We start from the raw sequence: 18,940 nt of genomic DNA, 5'->3' as shown, positions 1-18,940 counted from the left end.
GCTAACTTTGTATATTTTTTTGTTCTTAGGACCTCGTGTTCCCTGATGACTCAACAGTTCTTGATGCCTCTGCCAGCCACGATGATCAAAAAATTGTCAAGTACCACTGGGAGCAGTCAAGGTGCATAGACTGTTACTGTTTTGAGTGGTGTTTGTGTAGTAGCATTGCTTCTTGGAGCAGTTTCCAATTGAGTGTCGTAAAACCAAAACCAAAGTAATTACTCTGGGCAATCGCAACAGATGCAAACAACACAACGAGCCAATCAGAATTCGAAGCAAATACATGTAACTGGCGCCAAGCGCGGTAAAACGCCTGCAGCCAAAACACGACTGGTTTTGGTTTGGAGTCCAATTGGTTGAGAAAGTGGCGCGAGTTTTGTTAACCAATCACAGAGCGTAGGAAAGCAAAACCAAAGCAAACGCGATATTACTTTCGACACTCACCTACAGTCAATCTACATCACGCGCGACCAGCACATGTATTTTCTATTAAATTTAAACGGGTTGTTGATATTTACATCATGCAGTCAGTATGTCAATTGTCAAGTCAGTTTTGAACATCGCAAGCGAGATTTCAGAGTTCCCGTTCTTTCATTACACCATTAAGGATGACCAGAGAAATCTTCAAGATTCCATTCAAATGCCGGACATTACAAAGAAGAATTTGAATGTTCATTTCATTCTCGAAATACTGGTCATGCGTGACTTAGATTGACTGTAACAGAGTGGCCATATGGGCAAGGTTTATTGTTAGATAAGAAACGGACTATAAACGTTTGTGTTGAGACCAAAACAAAGTGGTCGTGACATCTTGGCGGTTGTCTTAACAGGGTGTATGTGTATAAATAACACATGCACATCTAAGGTTTCGTCAATTGCATAATACGTACATGCACCAGATGTAAAGCATTGCTTCGCTTAAGAAGAAGAAGAAGAAGAAGAAGAAGAAGAAGAAGAAGAAGAAGAAGAAGAAGAAGAAGAAGAAGAAGAAGAAGGAGGAGGAGGAGGAGGAGGAGGAGGAGGAGAAGGAGGAGGAGGAGGAGAAGGAGAAGGAGAAGGAGAAGAAGAACCCCGTTTATTACAATATCATTCCTACCACTTATATAGCTGCTAGTATCACGCATCACTAACGAAGTTTCCATTCACCGTTTATTGTTTCACTATAGCCAGTTCTGCTTCGGATAATTTAGTTTACCGACTCAGTTTACCGTCATGTTTTTGTTCTTTAGATATTTATTGTACGTTAAATTATCTGTAATTCAGCCTATTGGCTGCCAAGGGTGTTTTAATAAACTATTATCTCTGTTATATATTTCTTTCTCTCTCTTTCTCAGTGGTCCACACCAATCTGAGATGTCTGGAGTTGATGACAAAGTTGTGACCGTCAAGAAACTTTTTGAGGGGAATTACGTGTTCAAGCTGACCGTGACTGACGACAAAGGGCTCACGGGAACTGATACAGTGGCAGTCAATGTTAAGAAGGGTGTGTAACTAACACAGAAGTGTATTGCACCGAGATACGTAGCCTGCGAAGCAAGCGTTTCAGTGGCGCTCTGTGCTGTGTTCTCTATTTAATCACGGAGAAATTTGGACGAGAGAGAAAACACGGAGGAAGGGGAGGGTAGGGGGGAAGGGGAGAGGAAAGAGAGGAAACCTCTCCCCTCCTCCTCCCACATTTTTTCGCTCTCGTCATATAATAATAATGATAATAATAGTCTCTTTATTAACGTATTCCAATCAAATTGCTATTTACAAATTCAAAGTAGAAAAAAGAACTATTAAAACCTATTCACAATTCATTTCTATTAAAAAAGGGACTATTTTCAGGCACAATTTTTTTTAATGAAAAAAACAAATGTCATAAATTGCGTATAAAATCGCCAGTGTGTCGCCGGCTTAAGATGGTTTCCACTGTCGTGTAAATTTATCATAAGTTTGGACGTAAATTTAAGTCTTTAACTACGCAAATAAAATTAGAAACGGTGTGTGATCCATCTGCATAAACTTGCAATGATGAGAAGCGATCAACTTTTGACATTTACGCAATACGTTCATTCATGGCACGCGCACGTAAAATTTACGCGATAGTGAAATCCACCTTTGAAGATTACACGTTAGTTTCATCTTAAAGATTTGTTAACTTTGTTTCCGTTGTGTTGTTTTGTTAGACATAAACAAGCCACCCACAGCAAATGCCGGCCCAGATGTCGTTGTGTATCTGCCAAACAGAGCTGCAGAGTTGGACGGTTCCAGCTCATATGACGATCACGGCATTGTCGAGTATGAGTGGTCACGTGATCCCAAGAGTCTTGCCGCTGGGGTGGGTATTTGCTCTTTCGAAGTTTGTTAATACCCGAGACACTCAATATTGCGAATCAATGGGCAACCACAGACCAGTATACATTGTACTAGGTATTGAATCACTGTGTTGAAGTAAACCAAGGGAAATTACTGTTTCTGCGTTCTGACGCGCTCTCCGTTGAGCCAAAATTTCTTACAGGAGAAGAATCACGTTTTCAGGTGCAAGCTTGCAATCTTACGCCAAAAAAGGAATTCATATGATGACACACGAAGTCAACAACCGAAACGGAAATGTAAATTTGTGTAAATGGAGGGTACTTTTCGTTCCAAGCAGTTGGACTGGAAAAAGTGGAGTACTTCCAAAGGCTGTCCATTTGTTCTTAAATGGGCCTTTTGCACTAACTGTGAGTAACTGGTCACATGGTATAAAATCCGCCATGCTGGATGGCAAAATAATGTAGTAGATTCGAACTCAAAAGAATTCCAACCTGTCAAGCTTGACTTTCCTTTGTTGTCGATGTCCCAGTGGAGGATGCCAAGCTTTTTGCCATCCAGTGCCGGCCCATTTGTTGTATATCCGTGCGTTCATTTGCATTTGGACTGGTGGAACCAAAAAATTGGATTAGGAGAAAGCGCCCCTGGTTAGGTAGAAGGTTAAGATTACCAGCGTGTGAGTTGGAGGACAAAAGCAATCACAGTGTTGAAAATTTCATATCATAATTATTTCTCTCAACGAGCATTTTTCTTCAGTTGTTACTTTGACTCCTCGCTGTTGATCTGTTTAACCTGTTATTTCGGCTTGTTGTGAAGTAGTTTTTGATTATCTGCAAATAGTTAGACTTTCTAGTCTTCTCGGATAAGGGAAATAAACCGTAGGCCCCGTCTCACAACCCTTGCTTGTAAATAACTCTGTGGGATGTTGAAGAACCCACTCACTGTTTACAAAGAGTAGGGGACGTAGTTCCCGGTGTTGTGGTCTGGTCTTTGTGTGTATATTCTCATGGTTGGGTGAAAATGCTCGGAGATATTAGCTGCATAAGCTACTTTTAAATCCGAGGGTAAATAAAGAGATGATGATGGAGATGATGATGATAATGATGGTTTCGTTTTCTGTGAATTGTAGGATGTTATCAACAACAGTGACCATCAGGCCGTATTGCGACTGTCTAACCTCGTCGAAGGCATGTACAGATTTAAACTCACAGTGGCTGATGGGAAGGGACTCAAAGGAAGTGATGACGTAGTTTTGACTGTCAAGGAAGGTATGTGACCCAAAAAAGTTGTTTGATTAAGTTATTGATTTTGCTGCAAATTTAACAAAAAAAATTGTACACCATTTTCACTTTCATTACAACCACTCACTGCCTTTGCTGAATTAAGTTATGAGAGGCGAGATTTTGCAAAGATAGAGGGTCATAAGACAGAGAAAGGAAAGGTAGGACGCGTCGCCGAAGGGGAGGTAGGTGGGTAAAAAAACATTCTGAAATCCCAGAACGGCGTAACTTGGTGAGGAGGACCAAAGAGCAGGAATAGTTTGCTTAAATAGGCAGATGAAGTCCCACGAGACACGGGTGCCATTGACTTTAAAACACCGGGCGTTACAAACATGCGCGCAGGCTAATTTCGTGGATGTTTAGACAGTGAGATTAGCTTATTGGAAACCTTCACATTCAGTAACTGTACGAATTTTGTGATATGGGAATAATGATTTTGCTGTTCCTTTCTTTTTAGATGAAAACAGCGCACATCTTGTGGAGCTGTACCTCGATGTGGACATCACCAAATTCACCGAAGAAAATAAGGTGACTTGAAAATAAGACAATATTAGTTAAACATCAAACTAACTACTGTACATTCAAATAGTGAGATTTAGTCTTTGTCACATCACACATCACTTGATTGCATCATAATTTTATTGAGAGCCTGAAACCTTGCCATGAAAACAATGGTGCTGCAATTTATGTTGGAAGGGCCACGACCCTGCACAATCCTATGTTTTAACGTTCACACTACAGTTGAATATCTTAACAAAAACGTTTCGATTGATCACTTGCTCCAACACATTCCAAATTCTATTGTTGTTTGTGCAGGGTCAAGGCCAAAAAGGCAAACAAAAACATATAACAAAGAAGTTTGTCAGGGTTCATAACCATTGCCTTTAATTAACTATGATTGCATTTTCCTTGCACTGTGCTGCACAAAAAATGGATATCAGTGCCTTCAATTTAACAGAATGCGGTATTTCTGGAGAAAGTAATAGACTGTTAAAATGTCAACCGAAGTCATTCCAGGTTATCTAGGCTGGGGCTTCCAGACTAGTAATCTCTAGGCCATGAAACGATCAGTTAAGGTGTTGTAATGAGCACAAAGAATAAAAGAAGCAAAAAGGTGCTGCAGATCCGTGAAAACGTTCTACGGCACCGTTGATTTTTGAAAGAAATATCCGCGCCCCGCCTGTGGACCATGAACGTGGCGGATATTTCTTTACAAAATTTTTATCGGACCGTACCACTTTTTATTGACTTTTTTTTTTTTGACCTTTTTTTTATTATTATTCTGCTTGTCATTTAAACTGCCCTCAAGGACGGTGCCTACTAATACAGAGGTATTTTTGCGCAGTTTATGACTATGCGGGAAAAGTAAATCTTTGCAAAGGCTATTGGAGTTCAAAAAGAAAATTGGGGGTAATCACGCATTTTTCAGATAATCATGCAACGATTATTAAAATACAAAGCAATGTATGGCGTTTGTCTCCAAATTGAAGCTTACTTATCTCTGAAAAAGGCATGGTTAGCCCAAATTTTCTTTTTGGATACCAAAAGCACTTTCTAAGTTTTGCTTTCTCCGCATGGTTTTAGACCGCGGAAAAATATCCCTGTATTAGAAGGCACCACCCATAGCAAGCCTGAGTATCTCAAGATGCGCAGAACGTATGCGCAGTAACAAAAGTAGGCACCGTCCTTAAAACTGTGGCAAATCCAGATGTGTAAAAATGCCTGCTCCATATGACATACTACAGACAACAGAAACTCACAGAACCTTCTGCTCTCATTATAACAGGAGCAGTTGATTCGTAAGCTGGCAGTCATTCTTGATGTCCAGGATGAAGACATTATTGTCGAACATCTCAAAGAAGCTGGAGTAGGACACAGGTACACTAGCTCTTTACCACAGGACACCCTCCTATAGAAGTGGCGCTTACCAGTATTTTCAGTTTTCTTGATAGTAAGCTACATTTAGTCTGTCCAAGAGTGATTAGTGACGTCCTGCATGCAAAGAAATTGATGGGTTCTGTTTTATCTAGTATAGCAAATTTTTCTGCGATCACATTTGTAAAATCCATGATGGCATATAGTTGTTGTTGTTTGTTTGTTTGTTTGTTTTTTCTTTAATCACATAATCATAGCTTGTGCGCAACAACTACATCACGAATTCACAAAATGACGAGCTCCCAGTTGGCTTGATAGCTCAGTTGATAGAGCACTACACCGGTATCTCAGAGGTCATGGGTTCGAATCCCGATTACTAGTTCGGATGCTCTACCACTGAGCTACAGGAGACTCGTGGGAGCTAAGGCCATTAAACTGTTGTCAACTAGCAATAATTACGTTAATAATTATTATTGTCTCTCTTGTGACAGCCTGATGGTGATGTTTTACGTGAAAGACAAAGTTTCAAAAGCTAAAGATGGCTATGAAGTAGCTGGACTACTAAAGGAAAAGATTGGAAACGAAGAAGGCTTCTTTGAATTTGTAATGTTGAAAGTTGAACCCTACAGTAAGTATTCATGCAATTATGGTCTTCAGAAGCCCACATTGCCATTTAGGCTGTTGTCTGTTTTAGTACCTCTCTTCATTCAGTGATCGAGGAAGCTTTTAGTTAAGTATTGGTTTAAGTTCTGGTAGGGAATCCCTATAAAGACAACTAGCTTTTACTTCTTGAAATTGACGTTCCTGATGTTGTGTCCTTTACAAAGTAGACAGCGTAGCCGAGTGGTTTATAGGGCACAGGCTTGAAATCCAGTTTAGGTGTTGTGACAGTAGTCCCGACTGCAACTCCTAAAGCCACGTTTGTGGTATAGCTTTTTGGTCTGACTCCTGTCAGTTGGGACTGACCCAGACAGTCAGCCAACGAGTGTCAGTCAGAGTCAGTCAGTCAGTCAGCCAGACAGTCAGTCAGTCAGCCTGCCAGCCAACCAATGAGTCAGTGAGTCAGTCAGTCAGTCAGTCAGTCAGTCAGTGATTCAGCCAGTCAGTCAGTCAGTCAGTCAGTTAATCAGCCAACCGGTGAGTAAATCCGTCTGCCACCCAGTCAGTCAGCGAGTAAGTTAGTCAGTCAGCCAGTCAGTGATTTAGCCAGTGAGACAGTCAATCAGTTAGTCAGCCAACCAGTGAGTCAGCCCGTGATGCAGTGACTCAGTCAGTCAGTCAGTCAGTCAGTCAGTCAGTCAGTCAGTCAGTCACGGAGTCAGTGAATCAGTGAGTGGTTGACTGACTGACTGACGCACTCACTGACTGGCTGGCTGACTGACTCAATGACTGATTTACTGGCTGACTGAATGGGTGGCTGACAGATTTACTCACTGGTTGACTGACTAACTGATTGAGTGGCTCACTGGCTGAATCACTGTCTCTAACTGAATGACTGGCTGGCTGGCAGGCTGGCTGTGAAATGTTTCAAATTTATGTAGTTCATGCGATTCACATTTGGTCTCTTTGTTATCAGTTTGCAGAAACAACTGTTCAGGACACGGCTACTGTGATCGCAGCACCAAGATGTGTGTCTGTGAGAGCTTCTGGATGCAAGACTTTTTTAAAGCTCACTTTGGCACAAAAGAAAGCAACTGTGGTATGCTTTTCACTGTTTCTTGTAGATTTGTGGTGGTAGCTTCGAAATACATTGGAACTTTGTCTGCTAAATTTTATCTGTTCATGTAGACAAAACAGTCAACGTAAAACAAAACGTTCTTTTATTGTATACCCTCTTACAAGTTATAGGTATTTTCGTATCGTCAATGTTACATAGAGAAGATGCTTAAAGCAACTGGTTGTTAGTTTATGATTGGTTACACTCTTGTTGCAAGATACGAGTACGTTGTCCAATTTTTTTTGCTGAATCCGGGCTAGGGGTGAGTTGGAGTCGGTTGAAGGAAGGAGCATGCTTTATTTTCCGTGAGCTTGTCTGGCTTGCGATCGAAGACTGTATTAAATACGAAGAATGTCGGGGATTTTGTGTTTTGTACTCCTCCCCCCTCCGTCCCATGCAACGTTTATTCAAGAAGTTGAAGAAGATATTGACACAGTTTATGGGAAGAGGGAAGAATTTTGAACAATTTCTTGGAGCTCACTTCTTACCCTTTAAAAATACTGAATCTTTTTATCCTTTCCAATATGCAAAGACACTACGCACCCCACCGTAATTTGATTCTTAAAATATATTTTCTAACATCTGCACCAGCACTCTTGGCGAGATGGGTAAGCTTTGCCAACAGTGTGACGACTGTTTTGCAAGACGATGGTGGAATCTCACCGTGCTTGTTATCCACTCCCCTCGAACCGTCAGTTGTTTAAGAGAGATTCCGAAAATATCAGCTGGGAGTGTTTCTTATATTTTAACACCTATTGCTTTGTTTACAGACTGGAGCATTCTGTATGTGACTGTGATAATCTTTGGTATCATCATGGCTATTGGTGGAATAGTTTGGGCAATATGTTTCTGCATGGGAAGGTACAGCATTGATGTCTATGTGATTGTATAAGTGAAAACTTGTTTTCTCTGTATACTTTAAATGTTGTTCCTCCTCTTTTAACAGACGACACAGATTTCCATGTCTAAGACAAGACAACTCTCTGTGCAAAAATCAGTTGTTAGTAAATATTGGATGTTCTATATGCAATCTCCCGAATTGATTATGTGCACATAATGAATAACAGTTTGTCATTGTATGGTAGTCATCGACAGCAGTCGCCTTTTTCCTGCTCCTAATCAATTTAGGGAGCGTTGGATTTAAGTTCCACTTTTCCTATTGCGTGTCTCGCGGATCTTAGGGGAACAAAGGACCACTTCACGCGGTCTGCACAATAACCACCAAATTGAAAAACAAAACTTCTTCAGAAATTTCAAGTCCTACTGTAAACATAATCTCTACACGCTTTTGAATTATTCCAAGGCCTTTCGCTATAGCTTTCTTTATTTCTTCTGTGAAATGTTTGTCTTAGCTTTTCCATTCATGTAACTGGCCATTCCTACTTCCTCGATTATTCTAGTGTGAATTTATTTACAATTGTCACGATTTGATTGAAAGGAAAACTTATATGAAAGATTTTTACAGAAAACCAGCAAACGGCACATCACAAATATGTTGAAAGTAAAATTGATATGAAAGACCTTGCACATAGCCAGGCAAACGGCATATAAGAAATATGTTGAAAGTAAAATTGATATGACAGACCTTGCACATAGCAAGGAAAACGGCATATCACAAAGATGTCAAGCAATAAAACGGGAAGGTATTCTAGAACGGAGATGTCTTTAGCGAATATTCTATTCCCGTCCGTTCAGTTCTCTTTATTCTGGTTTTCTTTCAATCTTCCCTTTTCTACTTCTCCTTCCTCTCTATTTCGTTCTGTCTCTAGACTTCGTCGTAAGAAGTTAGTACTTTCTGTTAACCCTCCCACTACGGAAGACGCTTCTTCTACCGACAATAGGTATGGTATGGTTCATGACAGGACTCTAATTGCTGTGTACCTTGTCCAAAATTTCCATTCCTAATTTTACATTTCCTTTCCCAGATATTTAAGTCACTATAGGTTCATGGCAAGACTCTTACCCCCTTCCACTTCCCCCTTTCCCAAAATGTCCATTCCTTATTTTTCATTTTCATCCCTTGCTACCGCTGCTACTGGCTATAGGTATGGTTATGGTTGCTACGTGCACTCAATTAAAACATGTCCATTCCGAATTTTCCATGTGTATTCCCAGTCCTTAGTCTAAAGTTTCCATTCCCATATTTTTCATTTCCATTCCTATGTGCCCCGTTTACCAACAGTAGTTCCAGTATGGCTAATGACTTAGATGCTCTACAGCTGTGTACACTTGTTATCTACTTTCCCAATTTACAAAATTTCCAGACTTGTTTTTCAATTTCCTTTCCCAGACGTCTCTCCCACTTGCTATAGGAATTGTTTCGTTCACGTAAAGAGACTCGTCTAACTCTGAAGATTCTATACTGTCTCATTTCCAAATCCCCCATTTTCCACTTTCATTGGTTTGGTTGTTAATGAAATGCCCCTCTTATTCGTTAGGGCGCAAGTTTCTTAGAAATGTTTTCATTGACTAGATTCTTTTCTTCTCTGGTATTTATTTGTGATTTATTTTAACTCTGCCTAACTTTCTAATCTATTATTTCTGGTTACTTCATTTTGGTGCAGATGCTTCACGCTCCAGCTGACATTCACCAAGTCGTTCATTTCACGTTCTGATATTTTGTTTCTTCCGTTTTATTTCTTCATGTTGCTCTTTCTTTTTGTCTTTATATTAATATCTGCGTTTTATTTCCCTTTGTTGTTCAGTGCGTCCTTCTATTATGATATGTCCTCGTATTGATTTCCTACTGAGGGTAGGAGTAAGTAAATCTTTAGGGGCCTGTTGCACAATCGGTGCTGGCTGTTAACTTCCTGTTCTTTTTGTTACCTAAGAAGAAGGCAGGTTTAATCCTGGGGTGCTTACCATTTACGCAAACCACCCGGATGGAAATTTTCGGCATAAATGCGAAATGATTTAGCTTGTCTTAACAGAAGATGGACAACATACAAAATGTATGAACATCAGCTGTAAATCCCAAAAGGAGCAATAAAAATGCATCACTTTGACAAGAAGCTCATAATTCCAGAAGGACTCCAAATGGAATGGTGCGTACCATTTGATTTTCCAACCGGAATTTCCGGGTTTTCCATGTAAATGGTAAGCACCCCTGGTTTAGAGGGTAATGAGTGGGAGAAGGGAGGGGTGGGGAGGCTGAGTTGTCAAAATTCAATTTCATAAAACAAGACCTGCTGTAAAACCCCTCACGAAACTGGCATGAATAGAGTTAGGTGAAAACCTATGCACCAGGCTTTGCTTCTGAAAGGGTGGACTACAGCAGTAAGACAATTCAGCCATTGCGTTTAAGAGCAAAGCTGAGTTGAGTGTTTTACGTTTGTGTAGGAGACGTGTTCGCGGAAAGAGACGTCACCATCGGTACGCTGTTCTTGATGAAGACGATGATGATAAGCTGGAGAGCATGGAGATGCTTCCTAAAGGAGGTACGTGTCCGGCATTCTCGCTCGGCATTTTGCTAACTTGTCATTAGTGTGGTCTTATTCTTGCTCGAATGACAATGGTTTAAAAGGGGGGTAGTTTTCTAAAGAAACTGTGGGGCAGTGTAAACGAATTATTTGTTTTATCTGCTGAGTTGATTAAGTAATTTGGCCACCGTAGGGAAATCCGACAGCTTACGTTTCGAGTGCTAGTTCTTCGTCAGTTCTCGAATCTGTTTACAGTGACCAAATTACCTTGGAACAACAACAACAACAACAACAACAACCTTCAATTCATCATGGCTAATTAGAAAAATTGTTAGTTACATTCTTGGGAAGTAAAAGTCTGGTAAAGTGCTTTGAATAATTTTGAAGAAGAGATTGAGGATGGAGGCCAAGTTAACGATCCGATTTTCTAGTTGGCCTCCATATTCGGTAGTAATGTTTTGAATTTAATAACAGGTGAGGAACCGAAAATGAAGAAATTTAAAATAAAAAGAACTAAGGGAATGAGTTACAAGAACTATATAAAAGAAGAATATGATGTGATTTATTGTTAGGAGTGTAGGTATCAACGTAGTTGATAAAGCCAAATACAATGTTTTTAAAAAGGTTAATCAGTTATGTAATGTTTAAAAAACGAGCAGGAGTGTTTTATCGGGTTTAATACCACGAGGCGCAGCCGATTGGTTTTAGACTCGGTAAAAAACGTGCTGCGAGTTTTTTGAACGGCTTCAAAAAACATTCCTGGAAAAGTGTGTGTCAATAGAGTTCATGACAATTACACTTTTGTGAACGTTGGAAATTAGCATACAAGAAAAACACCCGCATACTAATAAGGAGGAGGTTTATCGATATAAAGTCACTGCACGTGATGTTTTTATATTATCGACCATTTGATATGTCGGTTGGGCTTATGAATTATTAATGATTTTTTGAATGTTTAGTTCCATTCAATTGCTCTCTGATACAAAAGGAATTTTGTTTTTGTAGGTAAATACCTGAGTACAAGTTTGATGATAAGCGACACGGACGATGACAGTGACGATGAATCCACAGTATTTGAAGTCAAGAAACGGAGCATGAACGGCTCAGTGAATGGCTATATTAGGAAAGACACGTGATATCACGTGTGAAATTGCTTGATATCGTACGCCATCACGTGTGATAGAAACAACCGCTGGCCCGCCCACCAGTGCCCCGTATGTTCGCCCCGTTTATTGCAAGTGCTGTGGTGGCAGGTGAATGTACATCCGGAGTGGGTATAAGTCGGGTGCGATTTATATGGAATTCACTGGTGTATATCGGTGGAAAGAAAGCTAAGGGGAAATATAATTGGACTCATCAGTACTGGATTCTTTTATCATGGTCTAAACGTTTGTACGTAAAGAAAATTGTAATCCTCTCTTGTAAACGGGTGCGTATTCTTTTTTTTATTGAATTGACCGTCACCTTCAGTAATTCTACAGCGATCAGCAAACAGGAAGCCGAGACCTTGAAAATATCAAACATGGCGTCCGAATAGCGGCAACCCTAGGATTTTAAACTAATGGGCCGTTCACACCAGCGTGAAAACTTGTTTAATAGCTGTTTGGTTAAACGTGGTTTAGAGTTCTTTTCGTCTAGACGTTGCTCACTGATATTTTTCTACTTAAAATTAACCTCGGTGAAAGCAAAGGCTAGAGCAAAAAATAAAATCTAGTCTACCATTTTCCTGACACTGATTTTCGTTTATTTAAACCTTGTTTAACTAAGCATGTTCAGTTGGTGTGAATTGGGTGTAATTGTATCAATCATTTTTCTGGCCTTGAAAATGTCCAGTGCGAAGTTTTGGCTTTTACTCGACGCTTGCACTGGAGCAATTTACTGGTTATCTGGTGGAGGTCTCTAGAGCGTTTCTGTTGCCCTCTCACACGAAGTAACTCTCTAGGGTACGTTTTAAAAGCTAACTTACACAAGGACTTCGTCTCGACACTGAAAACTTGGGCGAGAAGTAAATGGTTGAAATTTATACTTTGTGAGCTAACCAATGTTTGAGTTATCTTGATGGTAGCGGCACGTCTGTTAAAAACAATACACTATATCGAAAAAGATGACGACTGGCACATTACCCTATCGGTTCTCTTAGCGTACGAAAACCCTAAAAACGCACAGAAAAGTTATAAAATCTTCAAACCTACAGGCTCAGACAAAATTGTTGCAATGGTTCCTTTCTTTCTTTCCCTCTCTCCCCTTCAATGTTGAAGCGCGAGTGAAAGACACGCTGTGAAAACAACATTTGAGGATGAGGGAGGGCAAGTACGTGCTATATAACAGGCACGTGAGTTACCTGGGATGTTAACTGTAGTGTTGGAACAAATAATGACTGCAGTTGTAGCATATAGGATGTTGTTTGTACCAGAACAAATTTCAAAAAAAGGAATTATATATGGCTTTCTTTGTGCGTATTGGCTGTATTAGGCTTGCCAGATATTGTGGTAAAAATGTATAGCCGCCATGTTTTTTCCCTATGGTTTATTGATAACAACAAAAACTGCCTGAGAAATACATGAAAGGGAGATGTTAAAATTTAGTTGGTGTCTTGAATAACCCATTTTACAGCTATGTGCTTGTTGGCCTGGCCTTTGCGTAGAAATGAGGCTGACGTTGACTTTATTTTGTCACAAAACTTACACTGCTTCTGATATGAAAATCATGTTCCTATGCAGCAAGTAATTGGTAATGGTATTTACATACCGCATTTTATTTATACATATTCAAATGCGGGTTACATTACTTCAGTACAAGGGTGAGATCGGACATCAGCATATATATATATATACACATGAAATCAATTCCAGCGTCGTTTCCATTTAAAGGTCCGGTCACTAAGCGCACACCTTAACAATGGCCTATGGGCTTTTTGCACTAACTGGTCGCATGGTAAGAATTCCGCGATACTGGATGGCAAAAAAGCGTGGCATCCTCCACTGGGACATCGAGAACAAAGAAAAGTCAAGTTAAAATTGAAAACGTATACCGGCACTAGAAAGAGCACTTTCACTTTAGTAACCTTGCAAAGGTGTAATATCAGCTGAGAAAATGTAAGTTGAAAAATGAAAAATTTACAGACGTTTGTATGACTGGGGGTATGACGTATACCCCCAGTTATACAAACGTCTGTAAATTGGTCAAATTTAGTGCAAAAGGCCCATTATTGTAAGTTTTCTTAACCTCTTTTGTATAGAATATATTGGAGCAATTATGATATTGAAAATTATGCATAGAACACTGCCTCGAAACAAAGTTAATTATAGCGAGGTTCTGATTATGCATACCAATATTTATAAACCCCTCGTGGCTCTAGTCAAGGAGTCTAGAAGGTTGGATTTGTTATAGTAAATGTAATGTCGGAGTTTAGTAAACAAATTTAATAAAAAAAATCGTAATTTCTATTACCCTGTTGGTTCCCCTTGTACACTCGCCCCCTTGTCCACACTTGTACACTCACTCAATCAATCCTTGATAACCGGTATCTTCCCTAATGAATGGAAATCTGCTAGAGCCACTCCACTGTACAGAAACTTCTGGAGTGTACTAAGGCTGCTGATAGTTGGGCTATGAATCTTCGTCAACGCTAACCCTAACCCCCAAGTCCACACACCTGTACACTCCACCTCCTAGTGCCGGACACTTGTACACTCAATGGTGTTTGCACATACCTTCTCTTATGGAGTGACTGAGCTTGATGATATACCTTTGGCTTCTGTGTTTTATTTTCTATTATGTATTTCTTTATAATTTTTAATAGGAAATGTTATGCTCAATCATGGGTGTAGTACACAATACACGTAAAATCATAGCGCAGTGTGAGAGAACTCGCCAATTTATATGTTTATAATTAGCAGGTGAATGAAATATTATATTTTGAATCTTGTCTTAAGGACGATGCCTACTTTTTCTACTGCGCATAAGTTCTATGCATCTGGAGATACTCGGGTTTCCTATGGGTGATGCCTACTAATACAGGGATATTTTTGCGCGGTTTAAAACTAAGCAGAGAAAGTAGAACTTAGCAAGTGCTCTTGGCATCCAAAAATTGGGGGTAACGATGCATTTTTCAGCGATATAATAAAGCCTCAATTTGGAAAAAAAAAACGCAATTCATTACTTTGCATTTTACGACTTTTTAGAATAATTGTTGCTTCATTATCTCCAAAAAATGCGTGGCTACCCCTAATTTTCTTTTTGGATTTCAATAGCCCTTGCTAAGATCTGCTTTTCTCCCATAGTCATAAACCACACAAAAATTCTTCGGTATTAGTAGACACTGCCTCTAAGTGATTTGTTCCTTCGATTTTAATGGTACTTGCAGGAGTTATTCGCGAATATAATAAAGAAACAATGCTGTTTCGTAGAAAACATAACACGACAGCGACACCATAGCGACCAATGCGAGAGTCAAAAATGCAGCTGTGGAGAGCTGTTTCGTGTTGGTTGGCTCTCGTCAGTTGTCTACTAAATAGATGTGGGGATGACTACGGATGGGCCAGAATTCAAATGTTTGCAACGTCAAAGTGCGTGACTTTGAACAATGAACAACGAATGGGAAAACAGTGCAAACTAGCGTCAAGCAGGTTGGAGGGTGGTGGTCTGCTTGTGTCAATTTACAGAGTTTTCGTGATTAAATCCTAGGACAGGCTTTTTACGGACATTTTATGCGGTAACAGTAAACTTCATAAAATTTTTGTGAATTTTAGATTTACGAAAGTTGTACAGTGGTTTTGGAAAAGCTTGTAAATCTTTCGTCCTGGCGTCTCATTTCAGAGGCTGGAATTTGCAATCATTTCGTAGACATTTCAGAAAACAAGGCACCATCAAATCAGTGTGAAATGTGTACGTGTGAAAATCAATTTTTTCAAACATTCTGCTTTCCAAGTGTAAAATGGTCAAGGAACGAGCTCTTATAAAATGTCTCTACATTCATGGCCTGTTATTATTCAACGCAGTAACACTGCCCAAATAAGGTCATGGTGCACTGAATATTCTTCGTCCGTAGTCAACAGATATCTTGCGATATACGTGATTTAGTGCGTCGGGAGAAAAATGGCAAAATAAAGATCGTCTCCAGCTTTTCTGTAATAAAACTTTGCTTTGTTATCAATGTGGCGAATAATAATCCTGTACAATCTTCTGGAATATCCCCTGATTTTAGCCAACACAGCATAGGGCATCGTCGGCTAAGTATCAGGCGATATTCCGGGCGAATTCGCAGGATAATTGTTAAATTTCTGTAAATGGTTCAAATTTTCCAGTGCGTTGGCGGATGAATTTACGTGTCCAAAGATGTTCGGTGTAAACGTGTCGTTCATTCTTTGATTTTTTCAACGAAGAATTGAACTAGACAAACAAATCAGTTAGACTTCAATTAAGCTGTTGGTTCCGCTTGTTTGTTTAGAAATGACATGTACGGAAGAAAACGAACACGAAACGTGATCAGTAGATCTCTTAGCTACAGGCAATTGTTTACTACGAATGCGACATCTCTTCGGCATTGTAAAAAACCAGTGTTATCAGTATTGCAAAATATTCTCCTCTGATCTCAGTTCATTATGGAACGCGATTTGGAAAAATCGCTTTGTCTGGGTACGGGAATATCCTTTCTGTTTCTGTCATGTCTTATTTCAATCCCAAATGGTTTGATCTTAACTGTGCTGTACAGAAACCCTTTGCGATGCTTCAGGAAAGCGTTTTCCATGTTTTTGGTGTTCATTTGTGCAGTGGATCTCTTTATCGGCATTGTAGTATGTTCTGGGGAAACACTGATGCGATTTCTTTGCGCTTTTGGAGATCAAAACATTCCTCAAGAGGGTGACATTCTACGGATTCTGGGTTACATTGGAGTTAACAGCTCTATTTTGCTGGTAACCGCAATGTCCGTCGACCGCTTTGTAGCTGTTATTTGCCCCCACTTCTATCGCCGCAAAATCAAGCCTAGGACACTAGTGCTATGCAATGCAGCCATCGTTGTGTTTTCGTCGATCTTTGCCTCACTGCAACTTTCTGGCATTTCAGTAGATGTCTATCGTTTAATAGACCAACATTTACACGCGACGTTTCCTCTTTCCACAACCACTTTGGCCTATCTGGGAATATTTTACTTTTTGAGGAAGCAATCGCGAGTTTCTCTTCAGAACCAACCGACCTTATCCAACAACACTGCGGTTCACAGCAGGCGACGAGAAGCAATGGCCAAAAAGGAAAAAAAGTTGGCTATAACTTCCTTTTTCATTTTACTGTTTCTTGTTCTTTCTCTGGTCCCATATTTTGTGGCTATCATTATTGAAGTAAACTGTCATAGCTGTGGTAAACAGAACTGGTTTTTCGCGTTGAGAGAAACGTGTTCTGTGTTTCTGTTTCTCAATTCCATCGCCAATCCTTTCTTGATGACTTTTCGTATCAAGGATTTGAAGAAGTCAGTTAGGATTGTTCTTGATTTGAATCATCAAGGCAGCGAACCAAGCGCCGATAATTCCCACCCCCCGACAACTTCAATGAGGAACACTCGGCTTGTGCTATGTGACCTATAATCAGGAAAAACCGCGTTGTAAAACTTTAACAGAAGCAAAACAAAGCACTACAATGAATTTAATTCGATTTAAAATTCTGGTATTTTAGCACATTGGTTTGAATTCTACTAAGAAGCAGGTGAAAAATGTTTCACCACTTGCCTGATAAAAAAAAAAAACAATTCGAATTTTATTTGCATTTGATTGTTCCACCTGATTGTAAATTGCGTATGTTTTATTAGACAAATATGGCCACTTACGCATGCATTGTGTGTTCAAAAGTTTCAAGAAGGTAAACAAGAAAAATACATCAAGCAAGAGGAGAATGATAACAACGTAGCAGCTCTGAGGCCTCTACTCTAGAAACTTATTGATTGAAAGTAAACTTGGGTTAAAAGCTAAATACAGCGAAAAGATCTTAAATTCAGCTCCGTGTTTCACGTTACACTCAACTGTTCGTCAAATAATAATACAAAAAAACTGTAAAGCCAGAGGGTAATTCCCAGGCTTACGTTACCTTTTCGAGTTAAGGTTTGTCTTATGTCGGAGGTATGGGGCCAAATGTGATAGCGGGTCAACACCTACCCGAATCCATACCAGGTCAACAACGTGGCAAACATTATGGGGAAACCGTATAAGCAAATTTATAACACTTCTTTAGCATTTCTAACAGTTTAGAAAGAAATCTGATATTTCAAAACTCATCTCCATCAGTATCGGTTAAAGAGCCTTTCTTATTCTGGTTTTTGACTTACATTACTTTTTACCCAAGGCCTACGTTCTTCATCATAAGAAACTAATGAATTACCTGAATAGCATAGTGTATAATAATTTTATTGAAGTTGTATTTTGCCTCTAGTTTTTGTTACTATTTAGTTACCATTATTTTGGTTAATGTTTAATAATTGCTCAAACTTTCTTTCCTTTATGTATAAATATGCAGCAGCCAACTCAATAGTTCTGCTACTTTGCCTGATTTCAATATATATATTTATTAGTTATATAACCTGTTTCTATGTTTGCTGTATTTTTTCTCTCCTCCTGTATTTCGAACCTAACAGTGTGAAATAAAATGATTTCATTTGACAGTTTGTCCATATTATGATGCAACAGCCGCTAAACAAGGCAACAAAAACAAGACCAAACAGAAGAATGGTGTTTCTTTCTCGTCTCTGTGCTGCTAAGCTATCCATGTTACTTTCTCATATTAATTTTCAGCACATGGTTGTGTCAGTTATTCACCTGACCTATTTCTACGTTTTCTCAGGGTAGCCTATCATCCTGGGCTCTGCGTCTCCTAAATTAAATTTCAAATAAAAAACATCCTACTTATCCAGCATTAACCAACAAATAAACTTGTCTGTTCAGGTGGACTCTTCTTATTTGATTTTCGTATCTTTTTTTACATTCTTGTTCTATTTTGTCGCTATTTAGTTGACAATATTTTCGTTTATTGTTATCTCTCTAATTAACATCATCTCAGTGTGATTTTTATTGTCAAACTGTTAATGGTAGTCAATAGTTACTTCTGACATATATTTGTGACTGAAAATGTGGTTCTTTTCAGTCAGATTGCTTGCAAGTCTACGACATTTCTAGACCTTTCTTGTCTTAATTAATCTGCCAAACAATTAAACCGGAGATATCACATTGTTTTCAGGTCGTCCCTTTGAATTCCATTTGAATCTCCCGTGTGTGGATTAAGGTACTCCTAGACTAAGAAGTCACATGACCCACGTCCCCTTAAAGAATGAGGTTTCATCACGATAATACTAGAAACACAAAAAGCACATC

General features: G+C 39.4%; 2 protein-coding genes across 3 annotated transcripts in view; both read left to right on the top strand.

The window, feature by feature from the left end:
• The window catches only part of LOC146466662 (dyslexia-associated protein KIAA0319-like protein), a 37,389-nt gene extending 23,913 nt beyond the window's left edge, over positions 1–13,476 (top strand). Inside the window, exons 19-30 of one of the 2 annotated variants that reach the window (XM_085126973.1) lie at positions 30–121; positions 1,335–1,483; positions 2,169–2,320; positions 3,425–3,563; positions 4,033–4,103; positions 5,362–5,453; positions 5,942–6,078; positions 7,027–7,149; positions 7,938–8,028; positions 8,937–9,008; positions 10,507–10,604; positions 11,592–13,476. In XM_085126973.1, coding sequence (XP_084983099.1) covers positions 30–121; positions 1,335–1,483; positions 2,169–2,320; positions 3,425–3,563; positions 4,033–4,103; positions 5,362–5,453; positions 5,942–6,078; positions 7,027–7,149; positions 7,938–8,028; positions 8,937–9,008; positions 10,507–10,604; positions 11,592–11,722 — 1,347 coding nt within the window. In that variant the 3' untranslated portion in view covers positions 11,723–13,476. The remainder of the gene's footprint in view (positions 1–29; positions 122–1,334; positions 1,484–2,168; positions 2,321–3,424; positions 3,564–4,032; positions 4,104–5,361; positions 5,454–5,941; positions 6,079–7,026; positions 7,150–7,937; positions 8,029–8,936; positions 9,009–10,506; positions 10,605–11,591) is intronic. The other variant, XM_085126974.1, reaches the window with a different exon arrangement.
• Positions 13,477–16,140: 2,664 nt separating this feature from the next.
• On the top strand, positions 16,141–18,115 carry LOC146466661 (adenosine receptor A1-like). Its single transcript, XM_085126976.1, has one exon. It carries the CDS (start codon positions 16,190–16,192, stop codon positions 17,165–17,167), a length of 978 nt encoding a protein of 325 aa, XP_084983102.1. The 5' UTR covers positions 16,141–16,189; the 3' UTR covers positions 17,168–18,115.
• Positions 18,116–18,940: the final 825 nt, after the last annotated feature.

The sequence above is a fragment of the Pavona decussata genome, unplaced genomic scaffold (assembly GCF_977016875.1).
Source record: "Pavona decussata unplaced genomic scaffold, jaPavDecu1.1 SCAFFOLD_142, whole genome shotgun sequence".
Lineage (NCBI taxonomy): Eukaryota > Metazoa > Cnidaria > Anthozoa > Scleractinia > Agariciidae > Pavona > Pavona decussata.
The sequence above is the reverse complement of the archived record's forward strand: the minus strand, read 5'-3'. Positions and strand labels throughout refer to the sequence as shown.

Bases quoted from the DNA above. Each gene is read 5' to 3' on its own strand.
- LOC146466661 (XM_085126976.1), top strand. From the start codon at position 16,190: ATGGAACGCGATTTGGAAAAATCGCTTTGTCTGGGTACGGGAATATCC.